The sequence below is a fragment of the Natator depressus genome, chromosome 5 (assembly GCF_965152275.1).
Source record: "Natator depressus isolate rNatDep1 chromosome 5, rNatDep2.hap1, whole genome shotgun sequence".
In the NCBI taxonomy this organism is placed as follows: domain Eukaryota; kingdom Metazoa; phylum Chordata; order Testudines; family Cheloniidae; genus Natator; species Natator depressus.
Genome location: NC_134238.1, coordinates 26,804,894 through 26,831,652, shown reverse-complemented (window position 1 = coordinate 26,831,652; position 26,759 = coordinate 26,804,894). Strand labels below are relative to the sequence as shown.

The window sequence follows — 26,759 nt, the reverse complement described above, 5'->3', positions numbered from 1 at the left end:
TGAACCTAGTTTAAAGCCCTCCGTAAGCAGGTTGGCTAATGTAATGAGAAGATGCTCTTCCCTCTCTTGGTTAGGTAGAGCCCGTCTCTTCCTAGCAATCCTTCTTCTGGAACACCTTCCCATGGTCAAAGAATCCAAAGCCTTCTCTCCGACACCACCTGTGTAGCCATTCGTTGACTTCCATGATTCGACAGTTTCTACCTGGGCCTTTTCCTTCCATGGGGAGGATGGACGAGAACACCACTTGAGCTTCAAACTCCTTTATCCTTCTTCCCAGAGCCATGTAGTCTGCAGTGATCTGCTCAAGGTCATTCTTGGCATTATCATGGGTGCCAACATGGAGAAGCAGGAAAGGGTAGCGATTTGAGGGCTTGATGAGTCTTGGCAGTCTCTCCGTCACATCATGAATCCTAGCTCCTGGCAATTAGCACACTTCTCGGTTTTCCCGGTCTGGATGGCAGATAGATGACTCAGTCCCCCATAGGAGAGAGTCCCTGACCACCGCCATCCCCCTCCTTCTCTTGGGAGCAGTGGTCGTGGAACCCCCATCCCTAGGACAGTGCATCTCATGCCTTCCAATCAGTGAAGCCTCCTTCTGCTCCCTTCTCTCAGATGTATCATCTAGTCCACTGTCCACATTATTACCTGTGGAGAGAACATGAAAACGGTTGCTCACCTGTATCTGCATTGCTGATACATGGATGCTCCTCTTTCTTCTTCTGGAAGTCACATGCTGCCAATTTTCCTCACTGTCCTTCTGTCCCCGCCACACAGCCTGCTGTGATTCTTCAGAATGTTGTGCCGGTAGAAGCATATCCTGACATATGTGCAGGAAATCTTCATTTTCTCTTCTGAAACGCAGGGTTGATACTTGTTTCTCCAGAACTTGAACCTTCTCTTCCAATATGGAGACCAGCTTGCACTTTGTACACACAAAGTGACTTCTGTCCTATGAAAAAAAGACAAACATAGCACATCCTGTGCAGGTCAAACAGCTGATCGCTCACCATCCATATTACCTTCCTTCTAAGAGCTTCCTTAGCTGTTGCAGTAACTACTTAGAGAAGCCTGCAAGATGAAAGCCTCAGTGGGCTCTCCCCAGGCGAAATCACAGTCATACTCCCTCTGTTAGACTCTCCGCTGTTCGCTGCTTCCCTGACCCTGCTGTACACTGGGTATGTGGCTCTTGGGGAGAGCCAGCACTGTAGTGGGGACCTGATAATCATTCCTGTTCCCCACACTTCCCACAGGATGTGATCGTAATGGAAGATATCTCGCTGCTGAGGGTGAGCAGGGAATCAAGGGAGGGTCTTCTCCAAGCCTGCAGCTTTCGCCCTGGCCCCCATGTGGCTTGCCTGTGTGCAGCAATGGTCACCCCTCCTGCCCCCCCCCCGTGAAAGCACAGTGGCGCGGGAAAGTTACCGTTAATGGGGCAAGAAACAAAGCAGCTCTGCCGAAGATCCTGTGGCAGGGGATTGCCCAGTATCTCCACGAGAGTTTCCTGGAGATCTCTGAGGGAGATTCCCGAGAAGCAAGGAAGTCAGTCAACAGCCTGTTCCACCACTCAGACTAGGCATGCGGTGGGAGACAAGCCAGCTTCCTGCAACCCTCCTGCCTCCAACAACTCATTTCGGCAATTCCCCAAATCAGACCCACTTACCAGGGGCCTCCTCTCCTGTTTGCACTTCACCAACATCCGACAGCTGTGACTGGCTAGCCTCCTCCGGGTTAGAAAAGAGCTCCTGGCTGCATGCATCTCTGACCTCCGAATCATCCTCTGCTCTGGGTCCCCTCCCTCTCCACATCCTCATCCAAGATTTCCTCCTCCTGGCTTGGTCCACTCTCAATTGGCACGTGAGCCACCGAAGTATCCACGGGGGCCTTTGCCGTGGAGGTGGGGTTGCCACCGAGTATCGCATCCAGCTCTTTGTAGAACTGGCAGCTCATGGGCGCAGCGCAGGAGCAGCAGTTTGCCTCCCACGCCTTGTGGTAGGCATTTCGCAGCTCCTTCACTTCGACCCTACACCGCAGTGTGTCCCAATCCTGGCTCCTTTCTGTCATGCATAGTGAAATCTGTCTGTAGGTATCATAATTCCTATGGCTGGAACGCAGCTGGGACTGGACAGCCTCTTCCCCCCAAATGCTGATGAGGACCAGCAGTTTGGCATTGCTCCAAGCGGGGGATTGCCTGGTGCATGGAGCAGGCATGGCCACCTGGAAAGATGCACTGAGACCACTGCATGCATCACCGAGCAAACAGGACCGGGACTTTCAAAATACCGAAGGAATTTACGGGATGGGGATGACAGTTGGTCACCTGAGGGCAGGGCAGTAGAGTTCAAACCAATGAGTAGAGAGGCAAGAACAGGCATTGTGGGACATCTCCCGGAGGCCAATCTCAGTGCTGTAATGGACCACAGTGTCTACACTGGCATCGCAGCGCTGTAGCCCCAGCACAGAAAGCTGTACGCCTCTCGCTGAGGTGTTTTTTTTTACAGTGCTACAGCTGCAGTTTCTGCGCACTAAGGGGCGTGGCAGTGTATACACGTCGGGAGTTACAGCGCAGAAAGCTGCTTTACTTGCAGAAAATTGCCGGTGTAGACAGGGCCTAAGTTTCCTGTCCTGTTCTTGCACACACATGGATTAGGGGAATCTCATGCCATCGTCTCATTATTTTCATCCCAAATGCCTTCAGGACTATATTCAACAGTTTGATTAAGCTCTTTTGGTTCCTGTTTCCTGCATACAGGAATTATTTCTGAAGGAAAATAGGCACAATAGAAGTGTCTTAGTCCATGTTTGTTTTGCTCTGTTGACCATAATGTATTAAATGCTTTCCCCTGCTCTGTGAAGGTTGCACCTTAGGGACAGATGGATGGGTAGAGAGCATGGAAGGGGAAACAAGAAAGGGGATTTTCTATATGAATCAACAAGACCCCAAAACCCTCTCACCTATGTGAAACACTTTGTGCTATTCATTCTTGAATGAACTCTCAAAGAAAAGTGATAAACACAATCACCCTATCACCCATGGGTGAACACTTTTCACAAAAGCATTGTTCCATGTGTGACCTCTCAGTCCTCGTCCTCAAAGGAAACCAGCACAACACCTTTAAAAGATAGCTTAGTCGTAACTCTGCTAGACACTAAAAATCCTGGACTCAATAGAGACAATCTGTAACCCACTAACTCTCCTTTGTCCTATGAATGAAGAGGTATTAATTGCACAGTTCATTTTGAATGGTTTCTTACAACTTGTTAACTTCTTATGCTTAACTATCTATTCCACCTTGTATTGAACTATGACACTCTTAATTACCTTTTCCAGATAGTCAGACTTGGCCTGAAGAAGAGCTCTGTGGAGCGCAAGAGTTTCTCTCTCACCAACAGAAGTTGGTCCAATAAAACAGATTACCTCACCCACCTTCTCTCTTGTATCCTGGCGCCAACACAACTACAACAATACTGCAAACAACAAAGAAAAGAATTGCCCTTAAGAACTATCTCCCATATTAATCAGGTGACAGTTTAGTTTTAATTGACCCAAATACACAGGAAATAACATGAAGGAAAGGGAAATTGGAAATAGAGGAATATATAGTCTGAAACAGTGGTGCCCAAACTTTTCTTGTCACGTCATGTCACCCCCCTCGCCCCCGTTACCAGTAATGGAATCTGTCTGCGCTCCCCCATCCATTGCTGTACAGTTGGCTCAGCAAAGGAGCTTGGGCTGAAGGTGCAGCTGGGGATGGGGGAGGTGTTGGGGCTAGAGGCAGAGCTGGCTTGGGGGCAGAGAGGGATTTAAGGAAGAGCTGAGCAGGGGCCAGAGTGGAGCTGGACTGGGTGGCACTCCCTCCCCACCCCCCGATGGGGGCTGGCACAGGCCCTGCTGCACACACCCCAAATCATAGAATCATAGAATATCAGGGTTGGAAGGGACCCCAGAAGGTCATCTAGTCCAACCCCCTGCTCGAAGCAGGACCAATTCCCAGTTAAATCATCCCAGCCAGGGCTTTGTCAAGCCTGACCTTAAAAACCTCTAAGGAAGGAGATTCTACCACCTCCCTAGGTAACGCATTCCAGTGTTTCACCACCCTCTTAGTGAAAAAGTTTTTCCTAATATCCAATCTAAACCTCCCCCATTGCAACTTGAGACCATTACTCCTCGTTCTGTCATCTGCTACCATTGAGAACAGTCTAGAGCCATCCTCTTTGGAACCCCCTTTCAGGTAGTTGAAAGCAGCTATCAAATCCCCCCTCATTCTTCTCTTCCGCAGACTAAACAATCCCAGCTCCCTCAGCCTCTCTTCATAAGTCATGTGCTCTAGACCCCTAATCATTTTTGTTGCCCTTCGCTGGACTCTCTCCAATTTATCCACATCCTTCTTGTAGGGTGGGGCCCAAAACTGGACACAGTACTCCAGATGAGGCCTCACCAATGTCGAATAGAGGGGAACGATCACGTCCCTCGATCTGCTCGCTATGCCCCTACTTATACATCCCAAAATGCCATTGGCCTTCTTGGCAACAAGGGCACACTGTTGACTCATATCCAGCTTCTCGTCCACTGTCACCCCTAGGTCCTTTTCTGCAGAACTGCTGCCTAGCCATTCGGTCCCTAGTCTGTAGCGGTGCATTGGATTCTTCCATCCTAAGTGCAGGACCCTGCACTTATCCTTATTGAACCTCATCAGATTTCTTTTGGCCCAATCCTCCAATTTGTCTAGGTCCTTCTGTATCCTATCCCTCCCCTCCAGCGTATCTACCACTCCTCCCAGTTTAGTATCATCCGCAAATTTGCTGAGAGTGCAATCCACACCATCCTCCAGATCATTTATGAAGATATTGAACAAAACCGGCCCCAGGACCGACCCCTGGGGCACACCACTTGACACCGGCTGCCAACTAGACATGGAGCCATTGATCACTACCCGTTGAGCCCGACAATCTAGCCAGCTTTCTACCCACCTTATAATGCATTCATCCAGCCCATACTTCCTTAACTTGCTGACAAGAATACTGTGGGAGACCGTGTCAAAAGCTTTGCTAAAGTCAAGAAACAATACATCCACTGCTTTCCCTTCATCCACAGAACCAGTAATCTCATCATAAAAAGCGATTAGATTAGTCAGGCATGACCTTCCCTTGGTGAACCCATGCTGACTGTTCCTGATCACTTTCCTCTCATGTAAGTGCTTCAGGATTGATTCTTTGAGGACCTGCTCCATGATTTTTCCAGGGACTGAGGTGAGGCTGACTGGCCTGTAGTTCCCAGGATCCTCCTTCTTCCCTTTTTTAAAGATTGGCACTACATTAGCCTTTTTCCAGTCATCCGGGACTTCCCCCGTTCGCCACGAGTTTTCAAAGATAATGGCCAAGGGCTCTGCAATCACAGCCGCCAATTCCTTCAGCACTCTCGGATGCAACTCGTCCGGCCCCATGGACTTGTGCACGTCCAGCTTTTCTAAATAGTCCCTAACCACCTCTATCTCCACAGAGGGCTGGCCATCTCTTCCCCATTCTGTGATGCCCAGCGCAGCAGTCTGGGAGCTGACCTTGTTAGTGAAAACAATGTTCCTCCACTCCCCCTAGGGGGGCGTGCCCCACAGTTTGGGGACCACTGGCCTAAAATATCAAACACTTCATGACTGAAAAAACACATGGAGCTTCCACTTTGATCATTAGAGATAAGAGTTCTGTTCCTTGCTCTCACAAACTTTGTGACTTAGGGTAAGTCACCCTCAGGGCTTTAGTTTTCCTGTGTGTATAATGGTTCAAATGTTGACTTTAATGGAAGCCAACCATGAACACTTGTGAAATTGCCATAGAATTCTTGTCCTGGCAGAATGTGCTTCTCAAAATAAAGGGCATCCCTACTGCACAATGGTTCTACAGGCAAGACTATATTGTCATTTATTTGAAATGTGTCCCTCAGTAAATAGTATTCATGACAAATCACTTGCAAAATGATTTTATGAAAGTCTCAGTCCTTCACATGAGTTAATTCTGCTCCATTCTCGGATCACTGGTCACAGGAGCAATTGGGCTACTGCAGCACATATGCTGCAGTTCCAACTACTGAAAGACTCTGTACTGCAACTCCGCAGCTGGAGGAAACTGCTGTGGAACCTCGCTCATCCCTTCCAAGCTCCTTGTGCTTGGCATGTGCACATACAAGAAGCGTTCGCTGCAAAGTGTTCAAAGAGCTGCCTGAGCGCTCTCCTACTTACTTTAGTACAATATTTGAGTAAACTGTCCTATACTCTTTGCTGTCTTTACAAGGAAATCCTTCTCTACCTTTGCAGATTACTAAGGCACATGTGCATGCATAAGTTACAATCATTAATTGTTTCATTCTTTGATTCTGTCTGCCTTCAGAAAAAAATTAACAGTCCAGTCCCTGAATTGATTCCATGGAACTTGGTGGAAACCAAATTCCCCAATGGGGATTCATTTTTCTTCACAAACTGTCCCGCTTTTTTTTTTTTGTACTCTGGAATACTGCCATAATACGAAACACAGAAGGAAAGCCTACATTTTAGATGACTAAAGGGAGATTTGTGCCTTAAGTTTGGGAATTTCTTTGGAAAGAATTTAGTCCATTGAAGAAAAGCCAAGAAAAATGTTGGCATGACCACTGAATTGTAGTTTCATTCTGTATCACATCAATTAGTTTGAAAGCCAAGGACAGAATGTTGGAAGGTCACAGCAAAGCCTATTCTTAAAGGAAGCAAGTTAATCTTCTGTTTCTGTTCCTATTATCTTTAGTGTCAGCAGTATTGGCAATGTGTTTTTGTTTCCCAGAAATGTGTACTTCTGGAATGAATTTGTAATTAGGGGGAACTTTTGTCTGTGCATCCTGCAATACTAGGATGTGTATTATGATATGTACATCTTTTCTCTAGAGCTACGGGTGTTCTCTTCCTTTGGCTGCTAATTAATTCCTTTATTTTCAGAAACATGCAACTCCACTTAAATAAAAAAGAGAACATTTGTTTCATTGCCTCCTGCCCGTCACCAGGTCTCAAATCTATCTTTATTGGCATCAAGGGCCTGACCCTACAAAGTGCCTGCGATTCTCTTTGGCTGAATTGGGAGTTATGGTTGCTCAGTACTGCTCAGGATCAAACACTATATGAATTCTCTATTATCCTTTAGATTTTTCACTACCACCCTATGTAATCACTTCCCCCAACAATCTTTTCCACCTTCAGTTGGCTGTCTTGGTGGTGACACCAAAACCTTAGGGGAAAGAAAATCTCCAATAACTTTTACAGGTTTCATAAGTCACTGTAGAACAGATTTCCCATACAGCATTTGATACTTATCCTTCACTAGTTTCACGGCCTCACAGCATCTTCCTGTAATCAGAAAAAGCTGTCCCCAAGGTTTCTGTGTATATTTTCACTGTTCCTCATTATCTGTTTATGGCAGACACAATTTTAGTTAGTTCAGATAACTAAACATTTTAAAAAATATAAGCTTTGTACCCTAACTTAGAGATTTCAAGGACAGAAGGGACCATTAGGATCATCTAGCCCAGGGGTTTGGCAACCTTTCAGAAGTGGTGTGCCGAGTCTTCATTTATTCACTTTAATTTAAGGTTTCGTGTTCTGGTAATGCATTTTAACGTTTTTAGAAGGTCTCTCGCTATAAATCAATATATTATATAACTAAACTATTGTTGTATGTAAAGTAAACAAGGTTTTCAAAATGTTTAAGAAGCTTCATTTAAAATTAAATTAAAATGCTGATCTTATGCCGCCGGCCTTCTCAGCCCGCTGCCAGCCTGGGGTTCCGTTCGCCTAGGCCGGCAGCAGGCTGAGCGGGGCAAGTGGCCGGGACCCCGGCTGGCAAGGGGCCGGTAGCCAGAACCCTAGACCGGCAGTGGGCTGAGCGGCTCAGCCCGCTGCCGGTCTGGGGTTCCGTCTGCCGGCTCCTGCCAGCCAGGGTCCTGGCTGCCGGCCCCGCTCTGTCCTCTGCCAGTCTGGGATCCTGGCCCTGCCCACACAGAGTAGGTACCTACCTTCTCCCTGGTTCTAGCCCATTCTCTTCCTCTCTCTCTGCACTGAGCTGAGAGTGGGAGGGCACTGAGCAGAGGGCTGGGGGTGAAGGAGCAGGCTGGGGGTTGGGGTGTAGGGTCTGGCCAGGAGCTAGAATGAGGGAGAGGGCTCAGGGTTGGGGCAGGAGGTTTGGGTGTGGAGTGCTTACCTGGGCAGCTCCCATTTGGTGCGAGGGGTGCAGGTGGGAATGTGTGTTGGGGCGTGCAGGAGCTGCTGTTTGGTGCTCAGGGTGGGGGTGGGAATGTGGGGGGGTGCAAGAGTCAGGACATGGGGTGGGGGGGGCTGGGGGCATGTGAGGGGGTGCAGGAGTCAGGGCAAGGGGTGTAGAGGGGGGTGCAGGGGTCAGGGCAGGAGGCTGGGGTATGGAGGTGGGTGCAGGGGTCAGGGCAGGAGGCTGGGTGTGTGGGCTGGGGTCATGGGGGTGCTCCCAGCCCTGAGCGGCTCACGGCAGGGGGCTGGAGGGGATTATGCCCTGATTCCACCTCGCTTCCCCAAGGCCCCGTCCCCACCTCTACTCCGCTTCCTCCCCGGATCAGCGAGCGGGCTGTGGCTCCGCTTCTCCCCCTCCCTCACAAGGGCCATCAGCTGATCGGTGGCAGGGAGGGAGCGGAAGAGGGGCAGGCACCCAGCGCGCTGGGGGAAGAGGCGGGGGAGGGGAGGACCTTGCTTGCTCTGCGGCAGCCTCCGGCAGGACCAAGCTTCTTCCTAATCCAGGTGTAATAATGTCACCCATGCTGCTTATCAGAATTAGTCTACCTTTTCTATCAATTATGGTATGCAGGCAAATACCTGAACCTTCTACATGTAAAATCTCTGAATGCACTTTAGGATATCTTCATTAATGTAGCTTTTGAGAAGGCTACAGTAAGAGTCTGTCTAGGTAGGTGGAATAAAAGCCATTAATATAGAAGATCTTAGCTCTTTTCACAACTTGGACATTTGTATACTGTAAGAATGGCTGCTACATTTCTACCCTAGAAATGGCTTCATTTTAGAGAGTGCAGGAATATGCCTTTGGGTATACACACTTACACTGTTGTTTAAGAGCCTTTTTCCATGTTTGTTTGTTTTTAATTCAAAGTAGAAGATCTGTTTCTGAAAACTCTTGAAAATGAGTCGACTGTATGCCAGTAAAGATCACTTCTACTTAAAGCCAGTGTCACTCCTGACACATTCAGAGAAGCCTGAGGCAAAATTTTGCTTTAATTTAACAAACTAATAAGATACTGAGCTCTAGTGAATGTATATCATATAACTGATAAGCTAAAGCTTGCATTGTCCTATTGAGATTTAAGAATACAGTTGCTGCATGGTTCTTTTAAAACAACTGTATTCCACTCTGATGATGAAGGACCTTTTAACTCTCATGTGAATTTGCTTTAGGAGACTGGAGGCAGCTTTTATCAAAAGACAAAAGAACTTTCTGTTTCAAAATTACTTCATGTATTTTGTAACTTTATAGCTGAAAAAGAAACCTATAAAACGGGATTTTTTCCTGACTAATAACATTTAATTACAATATGTGACTCTTCTAGTAGTACATTTTAAAGTTCACCGAAGAATAGGCAAGAGCCAATGAGTCTACTCCTTTTGTGTAGCAGATTATATTTAATGCTTTTAATATGCCGCATATATGTGCATATGTTTCTTTTGTTCATTGTTTTAGTGTCTCACTGACTTGGAAGCAAACTGTTTTGAGAAATGATTTAGGATTGTCTTCTTTTATTTGAACTTTTAGTATGCCTCTGCTAAAATGTTGTTTTGTAACTTTGCACAGCAGGGCAGTTCAGTAAATGAGTTACACCTGCTTGTAGCAACAATACATAAGGGACAAGAGTGTCCTCCAAGGCATAAACACACAGTTGTCATAGTACTGAGCTATGTCAGAACTCCAGCCATTGCCATAGTGAAACAGATAGATAGGTTCATATTATATAGTTGTAGAAAAGAACAAATCTTGATCCCATTGACTTTGGTGGCAAAACCCCTACTCATTCTGGTGAGGTCTGGATATGGCCCATACTGTGTTTCTTACTGCTTCAGTGCTGCTAACTTAGGGGGTTCTCAAACTGGGGGTCAGTATCTCTCAGGGGGTTGCAAGGTTCTTACATGGGGGGTCATGAGCTGTCAGCCTCCACCCCAAACCCCACTTTGCCTCCAGCATTAATAATGGTGTTAAATATATAAAAAAGCATTTTTAATTGATTGGGGGTGGAGAGAGAGAGGGGATATTGCACTCAGAGGCTTGCTGTGTGAAAGGGGTCACCAGTAAAAAAAAAAAAAAAAAAAAAAAAAAAAAAATTGAGAATCATTGTGCTAGCTGAAGGGAAACTGTCAACTGGTTTGAAGGCCAAACTTAAGTGTTTGCATTTTTTTTATTTTTGCATTTTTTATTTTTTACAAAATAAACAAATGCCCAATGATCAGATAATTCAAGTGTTTATATATGCACAGCTGTGAGTTGGGTATGCATATCAATACAGATCAGTCATTTTGTTCCTAAAAGTGCATGTGCAGTTTTTTCATGCATACTTGAAAAAATATTGGTCTTGTGTGCTAATATCGGTCTTGAGTTTGCACAGAAATAGTTAAAATATATTTCTACTTAAAAAATAATATGAACAAATCTGATCTGAAGGCACTGAGAGACAGTAAACATGAAATCCTGTGATGCAGCATTGACTTCCTAGAACCACTTAAATTTTCCATTTGTCTTCGAGATCTTTGAAGCTGAAGTTCTGGGCCTATAGTAGACTGGAAAGTGCTGTCATTGTCTGAACATAGGTTTTCAGCATTGGGCATGCCTAAGGGCTTTTCTGCACTTGCAACGCTGCAGCTGTGCTGCTGTAGTGTTTCTCTAGCGCTTCAGTGTGGGCACTACTGATGCCCATTGGTGTAGGTAATCCACCTCTCTGAGAGGCGGTAGCTATGACAACAGAAGAACTCTTCTATCAATGTAGTACTGTCTACATCGGGGTTAGGCTGGTACAGCTGCTATGTCTTTGGTGTGGATTTTTCAGACCCCTGAGAAACATAGCTATGCTGATGTAAGTTCCTAGTGTTAGAGCAACCCTTAGGCTAATAGAAAAGGAGTACTTGTGGCACCTTAGAGACTAACCAATTTATTTGAGCATAAGCTTTCGTGAGCTACAGCTCACTTCATCGGATGCTAATATTAGAGTTGAGCACACATGGGTTTGATCCCAAATTAGTTTGGCCTGGTTATACCAAAAATGAACCCTGGTAAATGAATATGAGCTATCTCATCCTTACAGCTAATGATCTGTCACCATAGTATCCAGGCACCTCACAATCTTTATTTATCCTCACAATTCTGTGAGGTAGAGCAATGCTATTAACCCCATTTTACAGATGGAGAGCTGAGGCACAGAGAGGCTAAATGACTTAACTAAGGCCACACAGAAAGAGAATTCAATGCCCTAAACATTCAATTCCCTTCTTCTCCTTTCTGACACTCAGTTACGTTTCTGACCAACAGTGACTTGCCTGACCTTGGACATGTCACTGTTTCTGTACCACAGTTCACCATTGTATAAAAAGGGTGTGGTGTTTATGTACCTCCTGTGGGTTTGGAGAGGCTTAATTTTGTGTCATTGTAACATCCTTAGATGACATCTTTCTCTCTTCCTCCTCAAAATCTCCCCATTGGAATCCCCCTAGTTCCTTTCCCCACTGGATATTTTCCCGTAAGCTTTGGCATTGTAAGATTAGGAAAGGAGCTGATAGTCCTTTTCTATACAGCACTCTTCCAGTAATCTAAAACTCCCAGTTATCTGAATCCAGTGTGTCCCCCATATAGCCCTATGTTAGTTAATAGCACTTCTGTTTATCTGAACACCTGGTTATCCAAAAGTTTTGGATGTCCCAGAGGCTGTTTGGATAAACAGGCGTGTACTGTATTTCATTTAGTTCTGGTCTCTGCACTACGAAAAAGATATTGATAAATTGGAGGGTGTTAGGAAAAGAACAACTACATTGATTGGGGGTCTAATGGGATTGAGTTGTGAGGGTGAGTCTGTTTTTAAAAGAGCTTAAATATAGCTTGGTTAAATTTCAGGGTTGAGCGGGACACGTAGCTATACATAGTCAAATGGTGTAAATGCCCAGTGGAGCAGAAGATTGGTTGGTATACAGAAATATTACTAGATCTAATAACATGAAATTAGAAAAAAATAAAAGTCTTGAAAACCTCCCTGATGGTGACCTGTGTTTGGCTGTGGAATAGAATCATAAGGAGGCGTTCCCCAACTTTTTACAAAGGTGACCCACCAACTGCATTATGTTTTTAAACCCACACAGTGTCCAAACTTAGGGGGAGGAATCATAGGCCAGTGTCTTTCTCTGCCAGCTCCTTTCGCCACTTACAGGGCACTGACCACCTGCAGAAGCACCTCTGCCTTGGCACCACAACCTAATCCTGACCTGGTGTGGAGGGAAGGGATATTTGGAGAGTGATCCCACCTACCCCTCAGTGGTAGCTCGTGTCCCAAGGGGTTGTGCCTAGCTCTCTGCTCCGGGCATTGTGATCTGGCACATGGAGTCACCACACCACTCAGGTTTGGCCTGGCCACTGTCATGACAGAGGGATGGCTGGGCCAAATTTGAGTGAGTGGTATTGCAACCTGGTACATGGTGTCCCAGTGCTACTCTGGTTTGGCCTGTCCACTTGTGCTATGAGATCTTGTGTGCCTGGTTGTAATTCCCGGAGCAGGGATCTGTCCCATACCGGTGGGGACAGGAGCCACCGCTGTGGGATGAATGGGGGGTGGGCTTACTCTCCACCTTCAACCCCATACCTTCCCAGGTCTCCCCTCCATCCTGGGTCCATGACCCATTTAGAACCTTCCTGGGACCCATAGTTTGGGAAATACTATCCTAAGATGAGAATTGAAATTCTGTCATTTGGGACTTTTAAAAGTATTCTGGACAAAATACTAGTAAATGGATTATAGGGAACTATTCTGGATTTGCAGGGAAATGGACTGGTTGGATTATATGCTTGTTAGGTCTTTCTCATCTAATTTTTATGGTTCTTCAGTATAATAAGGCCACATCCTGTACTGCAACCATGATGTTCATAGATGTGTTCAGTCTTCTGTTTTCAAACTTTTGCAGCATTAAGGAGAAAACAAATGTGTCTGTGCCGCAGGGACGAGGTAGGTGTTGGGGGGTAAACTTTTCCTATCTTCCTCCCTAGGAGCAAAAATTGACACAGAGGCTAATTATTAAACATGAATACGGGTTAAACAAAGTTTGTTCCAGAGAAACTGCAAAACACTGAAAAGGTCGCTTTGTAAAACCCTCAATTCACACGTCCTAAAATAACATTGTGACCACTGATACAGCCAAAAATGTAGATAGTTTTGACCGTTAGGAGGTTGACATACAGTTGCAAAGAAACACTGGTTAAGAAATGACAACTGTTTATTTACTTCTGCCAGCGAATTGAGACCATTTGAGTGCCAGCTGTATGCATAGGGATGTTTTTTTTTAAAAGGGGTGGATGAAGCGGAATGTTTTCTGCCTCTCCCAGCAGCTTAGTCTAAATTGCACAGGACAGTCCTAACATAATCTGCATACAAACCTATTCCAGCATAAAACATCCACTGAAGGACAAGTATACATGGAACTGAATTTTAGACATGCACACAGTACTTGAAATTATCTTTGAAAGTCCTTGTAAAAGAAATATGTACTAAGAAGGAGTTTGAGCACGGTGAGGGAGGCTGCTTGACAAGCAAAGAAAGGCCTGAGGGCAGTACTGAGGAAGGCAAGTGGAGAAAATAAAAGGCAAGAGACTTGGGAGAAGTTTATAGGCAGAGAGAGAGAGAAAGCTATACTAGGCAGAGATACTGAGCAAGAGATGTTAACATGAGCGAGTGAGGAGCTTGAATCTTGATGGAAAAGATTTAAGTAAGTGGAGGTATATGAAGAAAATAAGTGAATTGTTACCTTGTATGTATGGTTTGGAGAACCACATTTTGTCATTGGCTTTCTTGTAACTCACCGGTTACATACTTCTCTCACGTTTAAAAAAAAAAAAAAAAGGCAACCCCCCCACCCCCACCCCAACCATTAGTGCTTTTGGTGGTAAGAATTTAAGAATTTGGTGGCCTAGTATTTAAATGATTCAATGTGGGCTGTGCTTGCTTATCAGGATAGAGTTGGGATTTCTGTGAGCATGTTCTGCAGCAGTGCTTGTCTGGTTCAATTCAAGAAATATTCATGGTATCTATGTAAGAATTTGCTGTTTTATTAGAAAGATTCCTTCCTTCAACAATTTTAGGATACTCTAAATAGATATAGTGGAAGTTGTCAATGACTTGATATGTCAGGTCTCTCTCTTGTGGTGGTTCTTTTTCTGTGCAAAAGACTTCTGTGTAGTGCAATTTAAATTTTTTTAACCAAAACTGCTTTTCAGTGGAAAATAGGATTTTCAGCAAAACTAAATTTTCCATGGAATGTGTATATTTTCCACAGAAAACTTCAACTTTTTAAAATAAAAAGCTGGCTCTTCACAAAAAAATATTTTTTTTTCATTTGTGTTGAAATTTTTTTCATAGGGTTAGAAAAAGTCACATTTTCTGACCAGCTCTACTTTTGTGATTTCCCCTTTGGAATGTCCACTTCCAGGTCCAGGTTTCTTTTTGGAGTGATTTTATGCTCTTTATTAACTTTTTGTCAGGGTCTTTTAAAGTAACTGCTGCATCTGTACAAGTAATATGTCCGACATTTCAGTCTTGTACAAACATACATCTATAGAAAACTTGTATTATTTGCTGCATAGCAGGGGGTGTCAGTGATTTTAAAGAGACTGTTTGTTTTGTTTTTGGTTTCAGAACTGGCAAATCTGTGTGGAAGATGAAGTTTATTCCTGCTTAAGGTTGTCATCCTAAATAGTAAATGGTAAAAGAATGTGGGATAATCCAAGTCTCCGATGTCTCCTAGCAATAGCTTTCTTACATTTGCTGAGCTTAATATATAGTCAGGAGACAGGTAAGTGTAGTTTGATACTGTTTGCTAGATTGCTTGCTCTTAGGATATGTGCCTACTCTATAAATGTGCTGCATTTATTATGTACTCAGGGTCAAATAATGTTGCCTCTCTAGGAATGAAAGATCTTAAGAGTAGAAATGCTGGATCTAATGCTCCAATTTCCTGCATCTTGTGTAGCCTCTAACACCAGTGCAAAGCTGGGTGCTTCTACCCCACAATGGTGGCAATTTACATTCACTGGTGTAAATGACTCCACAGTGTGCAGGGCAACAGACACTCAGGCCCACTGCAGTTCTGCTGTGCATAGAGCCTGCACACGGAGGTTCCACAGCTCCACGCACCGTAGAGCAATGCTGTCTAGGCTGGACTGTAGAGGAGAGTATTGTAAGTTGACCAGTGGAGTTTGGGAGTTTGGACACAGGATATATGCAAGATGCAACTCCACTGGCCCAAACCCTGCACATAATGGAGGGATCCATTGTAGAAGGCCACAGCTACACCCAGAGGCTGTAATAGAATCCCTGGCCCAGCTGTTTAAGTATTCTACATTCAGCTTTAATGTAGTAAAGGGGATTCTGTTGTGCCTTGTTCCTCTCAAGTTGTGTAGGTACGTTTGAAGTATTCGAATTACTGAAAACTCAAGAAGCCAAACAAGTTCAGTTCACCAGAATTACAGCAGCTGAATTGTCCCAGTCAAAGCTGGATAGGTTGCACTGCACATATCACACCCCGTGGTAGAAAGCAGTTTAATTTGCAGTGAGGCACAGTAGTAGCTTGGATTTTTTTATTTTATTTTATTTTATTAAGCAATAGTGATGTGGCCAGCTATGAACTAGAGCTTTTACTTTTTTCCTGACAACCTCCTTTGAGCACTCAACAAAATCAATAACTACAAACAATTAAAAGAAAGTTGGGATTTTAAAACTTTATTTCAAAGCAAGTATATCGGATATACACAACTTTTGTAGGGGTTCCCAAGCAGAATTCACTTGTCAAATCAAAATGCTGAGGGAGAACCACTTAGGACCTGATCCTGCAAGATGCTGAGCAATCTCCGCTCTCATTGACACCCCTCAGGCATGGAGGGGAATTGACATTACTCAGCACCTCTCAGGATTGGGTCCTTTTGTGGTTCAATAGGAATTTAATTGACCCAGGCGTTAAACTAAACAAAAACGGCACAAACTCCTCACCTTTGTGTGTGAAAAGGAGTGGAAGGGGAGAATTTACTAACAGGTTTATGTCTCTGAGTGCAGGAATCTTCTGTGCACCTCCCTTCATGGAGGCCATGGTGCGGACCCAACCAGAGGGAGTCTGCTCGTAACATGGAGCCAGATTCTGCTACTCTTATTGCTGTAGTGTAATACCATTGACTCTAATATACAGAACCAGTCAGTGGCCAAGATTTTCAAAACACAAAGTCACCTCAGTTTTTGGGCGTCCAACTTGAGACAGCCTTAGAGGAGCCTCATTTTTCAGAAAACGTTGAAAACCCACCCTCCAAAGATGAGTACTTTTTAAGGTGTTTCAGGTTGTGTACCCAAAATCATTGGTCATGTTTGAAAATCTTGGCCTGCAACTATGTAATGGAAGTTTAAAAGTATTGTAAATGAGCGTGAGGTAATCTGTAAAATGTGTATATCTGATGGAGCATCAGTCTGAGAGCATTAAATTGTTACATTGTAACTGTGTAGATGTTGCAATTTCAGGTTTTCCAGAAGCACCCTGGAGTTTGAAATGTATCACACATGACTTAAACAGAATGATCTGTTCCTGGGATGCCACCTCCAGTGCAAATCTTAGACTGATTTACAAGATCTGTTATACAAACAGGTAATTGTTTCTTCTTATCAAATTATGTATGTATTATTGTTCTTCAATCCATATTCATGAAATTTGTAACATCCTGTGTTTCTCAGAGCATGTCTGTCCACCAGTCAGTTACATCTAGAATGGTGTCTTCTGCTCTGAATGTTTTCAGTTCTAAATTGGGCAATTGTAAGCTTCCCAGCAAAGGACCTCTGTATGCCAAAGATTCTCTTGCCAGAACACCTTGCTACCCCCTCACATTGGGTAGGGAGTGCTCACACTCCTACTTCTGAATTCTCAAAGTGTCCATATGGCCCTTGTTTTTAGTTCTCAAAAGGTTATCTTCATAGTTTGGTTCAGTCCAAAAGGAAATGCCTGAAATATGTTCTGTGCTGAAATACCAGGGACCTTAAGCATTAAGATTCAGACGTGAAAATGCCTTTAGGAAACTTAGATTACATCTAAGTAAAATCCCTTAATGGCTGTATTTTTTTTTTTTTACCAATTTAAATATTAAATCCCTTTTGAAAATAAATGCTTTTGGAGTAGAAAGCAAAATTGAAATAGCCTATTTGAAATGGAGTATAGTTTAGATTTTTAAGGTACGCTAAAAAAGTGTAATATTTTCAGACACATCTCTAGAACTTTCGTGCATTCCATGTGTAACTCACCAGAATGAAAATCTGCCAATTTTCTGTCATGCACTAGGCATGAGGTTTTAAGTCTTTTCTGGATCCTGACTTCTTCCTCGGTTCTGATACTTGTGCTATGCCTCTCTTCCTGTGAATAGTGAAGACAGCTCAGACTTGTTCATGCAGCTCCAGGGCTTGGCTGCACTCCTTCCCCACCTCACACACCAGGTTCTCTGCCTCCAGTGGCAGTTTAGTGTGCCTGCATTTTCAATTGCCATCCCAGTTTGTAAAGAGTGTGTGTGTGTGTGTGTGTGTGTGTCAGTAGTGAACTGAATCCCCTCACCACCATCTTGTTTGAAGGAGCAAATTTTCTGGGGCTCTGCATCCTGAACAAGATCACCCAGTGAGCTGCTGCCTCTGTTTATTCCCCCTTCCCTTAGCATGGTGGAGTAGGCAAGTGGCACAGAAAGCAATAAGGTGAGGAGACATTCTTGGGAGCCACAGAAAGGGAGCTCAGCCACAGCTAATCCCGTCCACCAGACCTTCACCTGATGCTCTCCACATACTCTGTGTCCAAGATCCCTTTGGAAATGTCTCTGCCCTGGGGGAGGGTTAGTCCTCTTCAGCACTTGAGGCTCAACAGGGTGTATTAGCCTTATCAGTCAGGGACTGTGGGGGTAAGTCCAAAAACCTCCCCAAGTCCTCTTATTTAAACCACTTCAAAAGGGGAAAGCTCCAGGGTCCCATTTAAGTGAGTAATAGTTAATTAGCAGGAAGTTGGGCATTGTTATGACTTTTTCCTTTCCCCCCCAGCCCTGAGAGGAAGATCTGGGCACTTTCCAAGCTCTTTCTCCTCTCCAGTTACATATGAAATGTTAAGGAGAGTGAGGACTCAAGCCACATCCTATCTATCCATCGAATCTATCATTAATTATGTGTTAGGCTGAGATTTTATCACAGTTATTTTTTAGTAAAAGTCACGGACAGGTCACGGGCAAAACACAAAAATTCACGGAGCCCATGACCTATCCGTGACTTTACTAAAAATAACCAGGGGGCAGGGCTAGGCCTGGGGGGGAAGAATGGAGTCCCATAGGGTGGGAGTGGGCAGCTGACAGGCTGAGCCCCCTGCCATGGTGGGGGACGCAGCCGCAGCGGGAGGTGCAGCCATGGGGGGCACACAGCCTGTGCTCCACAGCTGGCCGCAGCTGCAGCACAGGGGTGCACTGGTCACAGCTGCAGTGCCCCCACCCCCACAAAGCCCTGGCTGCAGCCAGGGTGGGGGCATACAGCCCTGGGAAGCCACGAGTGAGGCACACGGCCCCAGCTGCAGCTGCAAGGCAGGGGCGCGCAGCCTCAGCTGCAGCCCCTGGCGAAAGCCACGGGGTTGGGGTGCACTGCCTCAGCTACAGCCCCTGCCAAGCCCAGGATGCTGCAGGGTTGGGGTGTGTGGCTCTGGCTGCAGCCCCCACCAAGCCCGGGACGCCGCAGGGATGGGGCACACGGCCCTGGCTGCGGCGCCCGCCAAGCCCAGGACGCTGCGGGGATGGGGTGCATGGCCCTGGCTGCAGCTCCCGGCGGAAGCTGCAGGGTTGGGGCTTCAGGGTCCTGGTTCCAGCCAGCTCCAGTTGCAGGGCAGAGGCGCACAGTCCCACCTCCAACTCCTGAAGCCTTGGCAGTCTGGTAAAGTCACGGAATCCGTGACTGCTGTGACCACCGTAGCCTTAATTATGTGCATTGCTGAGGAGTCACAGACCAGGACCTCATTGTGCCGGGCATTCTACATATACCATTCCCCCTGCCCCAAAAAAGGCCGTCCCCTGCGCCAAACCGCTTATGTTCTTATTAACCCCCTTATTCCCCTGTAGGCTAAAGCCCAAAAGGAAGCACCAGCTCTGTCCCCTGATGGGAATGAACATCCTTTCTGCACCCACATCCTCACCACAAAAAGTTATGAGAAAAGCAAAAAAGGCCAGAACGCAAAGCTATTTTGTGGCGTTTGATAAAAATACTGTCTGGAGTGAGTAAGGGGTTGGAATAGTGTTCTGAATAAAATGTCACAATTTTTAACTTCCTTTCTTTTGCCAAAGCTTATCCAAGTCTTAACTACTACTGAAATTTGACTCTGATCTCTCACAGTTTTGTTCTGAGAATAAATTGGACCTTTAAAGGTTTGCAATGTTAAATTTAGTAGGGAGCTCTCTAACTTCCTAATACATGGAGAACTTTTCTAATTCTTCTTTATTATTGTTTCAGTGAGCCATTCTCTCCAGTATGTATTGAAACTGGGGGGAAAAGGGCAGATATTCCAGTGGCAATGGGCTCCACTAACATACAGATAACCACACTAAATACTTCTGGAACTCCTTTAGCTACTGAAACATTTGTATTGCCTGAGGAAAATGTTTGTAAGTATCAAGTTTATGTATAATGGCTTTATATTAACACTTAACTATAACATTCTGGAAATGGCTACGATGATTTAATAGTTGTCTTTGGCAGCATTTCCCTGTATAAAGAGCTTCTCTTGTTGAGATGCAGAACACCCCCGTGCTCCACCATGCACAGGCACTTCTGCTAAATGCATATTTTGGTAGCCAAGTATGGTATTTGATGCCATGATAGAAAACAAATTATTCCCTCAGGCTAATTTGTTTGGGGATGAGGTAGGAGAATTACACTTAAAAAAAAAAATACCATCAGTGGTAATTCTCACCTCCAAGATATTTTCTTGAACCATCACTGCTTGAGCACCATTTATCCCCATTCTTTCACAACATTTTAGGGGAAATGATATCTTCCTTTGTCTCTCTCACAGCTGCTAGGACCAAAAAAGCAAAACAAAACAATCTGTAACAGGGTGGCCTGCCCTGTAAGGCCCAGGAGGCCTGGGGCTGGTCAGCCCTGTTTAATTAGCTCGGCCTTGCTGCACCTGTGCTGGGTGTAAAATTTAATAAGGGAGGAAGTACAACAATTAGGGTTGGCTGTGGAGAGAATAGCTGAGTTGGTGTGTGGCTGGAGAGCAGAGCCCCAGGACTGAAGCTAACTTCCTGATGTGGGACCCTGGAATGACATGCTGTTTCTCTTGCACAGCGCTGGCTTCAGGGCTGCCTCCCTCCTTAATGGGTTTCATAGCAGTGTACAGAACGTAGATGTAATCTTGTCGTCTCCTCTAGAAATGTACCCATGTTGGAACTGTCACTTTGGAATGAGTATTATAAACAACCATTTTTAGAAGGGGAAATGGGAAAAAACCTTCTAGTTCAGCGGTTCTCAAACTGTGGGTCGGGACCCCAAAGTAGGCTGCGACCCGATGTTAATGGGGTCGCCTGGGCTGACTTAGACTGCTGGGGCCTGGGGCTGAAGCCCGAGGGCTTTAGTCCTGGGCATTGGGACTCAGATTACAGGCTCCTGACTGGAACTGAAGGCTTTGTCTCTCTCCCCATCCCCCGCCCCCACCTGGGGCTTGGGCTGGCTCAGGCTTTGGTTCCCCCTCATGGGGGCATGTAATTGTCGAAAGGGGGTCACGATGCATTGAAGTTTGAGAACCTCTGCTCTAGTTAAAGCAGAGGGGAAGAAGGAACTAAAATATATTTTTCCCAACTTGGAATTGTGCAGAATAGGTACACTTCACAAAAAGCACCATGAGACCTTAATGACAAAAGGGCCTCTATTTTATCTCAAGTGAAGAACAGCCCCTCCAAGAGCACACTACTTCCTAACAAACACGGAAGCATCGTTACTTTGCATTCACAACAATTTATGATTTAGACAAGTGCCGATCCTGAGACTCTTAGTCTCCTTTGTATAGATACAATAGGTAGAGGGGCTAGGATGAAGAAAAGATTTTCTCAGCCAGTCATTGACAGAAAGCTGTGGGAAAGACGTGTTAGAGCAGCTTGGAGGAGATCGCACTTGGCACCCCTAATGTAGCAGGAGAAATGCTGCCTGCGGGGTCACCAACAAAACTTCAGAGGATGTTTCTGTGCTTTCTTGGGAAGCTTCCTACATGAGGAATGGCAAATCCCAACCCAGTTTAATTAATGAGAACAAACCTCACATTGGTATGGCAGCAAGCCAGTTCAGAACTGCAGCTATTAAACACCTGTAAGCGCTGTTGCTGGTAATTATTTTGAATGTATGCTTTTTCCCTTGTTTCTTTTCAAGCACTTATTCCACTCACCCCCCAAATTCTTAATCTGAATGCCGACTTTTCAACTTACACATTATATCTGAAGTGGAACGATAGTGGCTCAGTCTTCCAACATGAATTAGATGCCAGCTGGCAGATTCAGATTCTGCGTAAGGAAACAATGGAGACAGTGACACTAGTAAGTCCTCTTTTTCACTTTTTTTATGAAAATGCATTTCCCCTCTCTACCCCCACTCCCCCCCATACATTTTGGAGGGGTCACACAAGCAGGAGAGTTCAGGAAAACATGGACACAGACCTTACGGACTCATGCTATACATAGGTGTTGTTCATTTATTTTTATTAGTGTTTGAGAACATCCTAGCACTAAAACAACTGAAAGTGATAGGGAGAAAGGCATGCCATGGCTATTGCACTTACTCCACACGGCACTGGCAGCTTCAGCAGTTTTTGTTCAGTTGTGCAGTGCCAGTGCCATTTAGAACCAAGTGAATTTTACTGTTTCCCTTCCCTGTTATTGTAAGAGTTGTGCAGGTATCTTATGCCCATTAATGGCTCCACCTGCCCCCTCCCCATTCTTGTTTGGTTCTGCAGCACTGCAAAGCCAACCACCTCCTGGAGCCAAGGCTGCATGGACAAGCCCTCCCTCACTCTAGGCCCAGGGATGGTGTGCCAGTTAAATCCAAGGTGCATAACTTTGAATGTGTCAGCCTGCCAGGTCTGTACCAGTGAGATAGCATGGTGAAAAGTGCTGTTTAAGTAACTCAATAGGTTGTGGTTGCTCAGTGCTGGTGGGATGGGTAGCAAGTAGAATGAGTTCAACGTTCTTGTCACCGGAGATGACGACTGGGAGGGGAGATTTTTCTAGGTTAGTCACTCATTTTATCAGAATAGCCACTGAACCTGAACTCCAGATTTTGGGTTCAACGCAGCAGGCTCAAAAGCAGGCAATTCAGATTCCATCCCAAACCATTTTTCCAGTCATACTGTTGATTTAAAGGATTAATCTTATCTTCCTAACAGCTTCTTTAGGATGACCTATATTACTCCACAACCCAGAGCGTGGCTTGCCAGTTCTATTTTAAATGATAAATGTAAAATTTTCTATAAACAAGCCAAATCGAAATACATTACATGACATGCTGTAAAGTTTTCATCTCATAAACTTAAATTCTGCTTAGTTCAATTTTACATTTTAAAAATATTTTGTATAAAATGTGGTAGGATCATAACAATGACAATTGCAGTCTTTGAGTTTTTAGAAAGTGGCCATAAGAAATTAGTTCATCATCATTATGGGAAAAAGTTACTTTAAAAAAGAAAAATATAATCTCCCAGTGGATGTTATTTTCCCAGTGGATCTTACTTTTTGTGGGTCTTTGCTGTGGAGGTACATTTTCCTTATGAAATTGGTCTTTCATTGTTTTCTGTTCCTGATTGGTGACTGTCTTAAGAGTGCTATTAAATAGTCAAGTTTTAATGCTCCTTTTGTTGTCTCCAAAAAGGAGATTCCAGATCTAGTGAAAGCCTCTGTACTTTCCTTTCAGAGTAATAAAAAGCTTTCTTCATCAGTGCTGTTTCCTAGGTTCCTCAAAACTGTATTAAGTATATTGTATTGTATTCTGTGAAAGATTTCTGTTTTTCAAATGGCTGATTACTTTCATTGGCAACTAATGCAGTACTCTGTAAATACAGTGCGTATTATAAAGGTATTGTGTAATGTCATAAACGAAACAAACATTTGGAGGATGGGAGTTCTTCAGATTTTTGTCAAAACATGTGACTTTGTTCTGTAAGTTTAATAATTGAGAAAATATGTGCACTAGGTATGTAGAGATTGTTGCAATTACAGATAAGAAAAGGCATATTACATCACCAGGTCCATCCCCTGTCAGGTACCTCCCTGGACTTCGTATCTAGATGCTGTAACTGTTAAAACATTGGTTCAATATTTAGTTGGGCTAATGTGTAAGGGCCTCCTGCAGCAAACTCTTGCTCACATGAGTAGTCTTCCTACAGGGAGTCCCATTGCTGTTAACAGTGCTGAATGCATGAGTAGTAAGTATTTGCAGTATCTTGTCCTGTATTTTGATTCTTTAGGTGTGATTAATAGGAGTGAAATGCTTGCCTGTATTCTCCTCTTGTATGTCAGTGTAGATTGCAAGCATGGACTTACTCAGATCATGAGTTGCTCTTTTAAAATAACCAAACCAATTTAATTCACATAGTGATCTGATTTTAAATTTCTTTTATATTATTATTTTCAGATAATCCAGAAGTATGGTAGGTGCTTCACATCACAGATAAGATGACATGGAGTGAAATCCTGGCTGCTATTGAAGTCAGTGGGAGTTTTGCCATTATCTTCAGTTGGAACAGGATTTCACCTAGAGAGCTCACAACCGAATTCCAAATATTATACAGTGAAGGGAGTGACAAAACAAAAGGGAGAGGGCTGGGGATGACAATGATAAGGGGATGACATCAGTATAATTTTTTTTATTTGCTCAGGGAAGACATGAAGTCTTTAAATCATGGTTTGAGGACTTCAGTAACTCAGCCAGAGGTTATGCGTCTGTTACAGAAGTAGGTGGGTAAGGTTCTGTGGCCTGCGATGTACAAAAGGTCAGACTAGATTATCACAGTGGTCCCTTGTGGCCTTAAAGTCTGTGAGACAGTAAGGCAGGTATTTTATTCTAACAAATAAAGATTAACTTTCTTGTAGTTTTTCATACAAGGACTCTTCACTATCAGTGATTGCAAATGAGTCTTTGTTTCCGTATTAGAATACAAGTGAGCTGGGGGTACTGTGTGGGTGGAGGAATTACAGCTAATTCAAGGCTTTAAGAAAGGTAATTAAGTTCTGATATAGTGATCACAGATTTACATTTCATCCGTCAATGAAGTTGTGTAAAGTTAGAAAAACTTAAGTCAGTTTGTTCAAGTAGAAAGACCACAGCAAACTTAATGCAATATTGCAAATTTTAAACAGTGCCAATTCCCTCTAAAAGAAAACACTGCTGAATAACAACACTTTGTGTCCACTTTGTGATATGTGCTAAAGGCTCTCTGAAGGCAGAGTAGACACCCACAGAACAGAAACATTTCATTCTAGAATGAATATCTAAAAAACATACAGAGCTAAAATGTTTGTGATGAAGCTTTTTATATCTGAATACTCTAGGAAACAGTTTTTAATATTTTCAGAGCACCTTGCTCTGTGTGTGTGTGTGTGTGTGTGTGTGTGTGTGTTCACCCAACATTGAAACGTAGTCACTGCTTGGTTGGAACATAGCAGTTGTTAATTGTGCACAGCAAAACCACTGAACAATTTAGGTTAGGAAATAAAGGATATCTTCCAGAGTTGAATGTAGATGGGGGGTTGAATGAATTTCCTAAGCTAGAACTGGAATCAGGAACAGTAAATTTAAGTTGTTTTCTAGTAGTAAACTGTCTGTTTTAAAATGCATTCATTTTCCAGCTTCAGACTAAATCCTATGCCATAATTAATGAACTTTTAAAATGTCCATATGTTCTTCAGAGATATTATTATATGTAAAATGTAATTATGTTTTCAGCACAATTGAGTAGTTTGTCAGTATTTAGAAGCCCAAATGAGAAGAATTTAGTTTACTTCTGTAATTAGCTATTGACTTAGCACCATTCTATCAAGATCCAGGTTTAATATGTTTCCTGTGATGCCAGCATGTTTTCCAGTCTTGAGGTAGGGTAGGGCCTTGGTAAAGAGGCCAGGCTGGGATGACTGCTTTCTACTTATGCTTTAAAAAAAAAAAAAAAAAATCACCAGTTGAAAACAGTTTCTAGTAGAGTTGGCTGATCAATGCAGACTGGCCAGAATTGTGGCCAGCATTGGAATACAACTTTACAATATAATAAACAGCACTGAAAGACTATCCCTGCTTACCAGTTAGTTCTCTCTACAAATCTTTGGTGATTAACTAATAGGAGTGGTTGAAAATTTTCTGTTAAAACTGCTTTTCAGTGGAAAATTGGGGAGGAGTTGGGGCTAAATAAAGTGTTTCATAAAGTGTCTGCTTCCTATGAAAGACTTCAACTTTTCATTAAACAAACACTTGAAAACCAAAGTGGTTTTAGCTTTGGCTTTGGCCAAAACCTGAAAATTTTGTATACAGAAATGCCGTCACAGTGTCTCTTGACACTATTGTCCTCTATGGGTTGGGTTCCTTAGCTGGACAACACCTTCCATGAGGCAGTGTGGCGGCTTAGCACAAGGGGAGTCTGTGGTACATGGGATATTGGTCCAGGTAGGGAGCCCGGCACATAGAGGAGAATGGGGCATGAGGGACTATGCCAGCATTTCCTATTTGACATTTTTCAGTTGAAACTTTTGCCAAAAATATGACATTTCCTTGGAAAACTTCAGCATATATGATTTTTTTCATTATTATGGGGGGTTTTGGGGTCAAAATTTTCATGGGGGGAAACCCCATTTTCTAAGTAGTACTAACTTAGGTTGTAATGCCTGTAATGTCTATCTTTTGAAAAAGCTTTATTTGTTTTTCTTTTTAGATGAATTATGATTCAAAATTGACTGGCAAAGACTCTATTCTTTCTTGGAATTGGACATCTGACATACCTTTGGAATGTACTTCACACCATGTGAAAATTAGATGTTATATTAATGATCCATATTTTAGTGGTAGGAAGGAATGGAGTGAATGGAGCCCAATTAAAACAGTTCCTGGTACGTTTACTTTCTTGCATGTTGCACAGAATTTAGCTACTTTTAAAATTGTGCTGAATTCAAAATAAACGTTAAATGAATAATATTACCTTTTAATTCTGAAAGTTGATAGACAATTGTAGATCTTGTGGGACTGTTTCAGTTAAATATGTAAAGATGTGTAAAGTGCAGTAACAAATCTTTTGAATGGGTGAAACTTGTTAAAAATAGATTTCTGTACATTTTACAAGAGAGTTTTTATGCAAAACAGAATAGCCTGAGTGCTCCTACTTTGTATTAGCACTGACCAGCTGAATATATAAGAAAGTAATATTACTTTACTGAGCTATAAAAATCATTTGATCATGTATTATTTTTCT

The 26,759-nt window shown here is 43.7% G+C and overlaps 1 protein-coding gene across 2 annotated transcripts in view; it reads left to right on the top strand.

Annotated features, from left to right (window-relative positions):
- The window catches only part of LIFR (LIF receptor subunit alpha), an 83,687-nt gene that overhangs the window by 27,300 nt on the left and 29,628 nt on the right, over positions 1-26,759 (top strand). For both annotated transcript variants that reach the window (XM_074952494.1, XM_074952495.1), the window contains 5 exons: positions 14,924-15,080; positions 16,790-16,913; positions 19,778-19,929; positions 21,689-21,852; positions 26,226-26,400. In XM_074952494.1, the coding sequence (XP_074808595.1) occupies positions 14,999-15,080; positions 16,790-16,913; positions 19,778-19,929; positions 21,689-21,852; positions 26,226-26,400 (697 nt within the window). In that variant the 5' untranslated portion in view covers positions 14,924-14,998. The remainder of the gene's footprint in view (positions 1-14,923; positions 15,081-16,789; positions 16,914-19,777; positions 19,930-21,688; positions 21,853-26,225; positions 26,401-26,759) is intronic.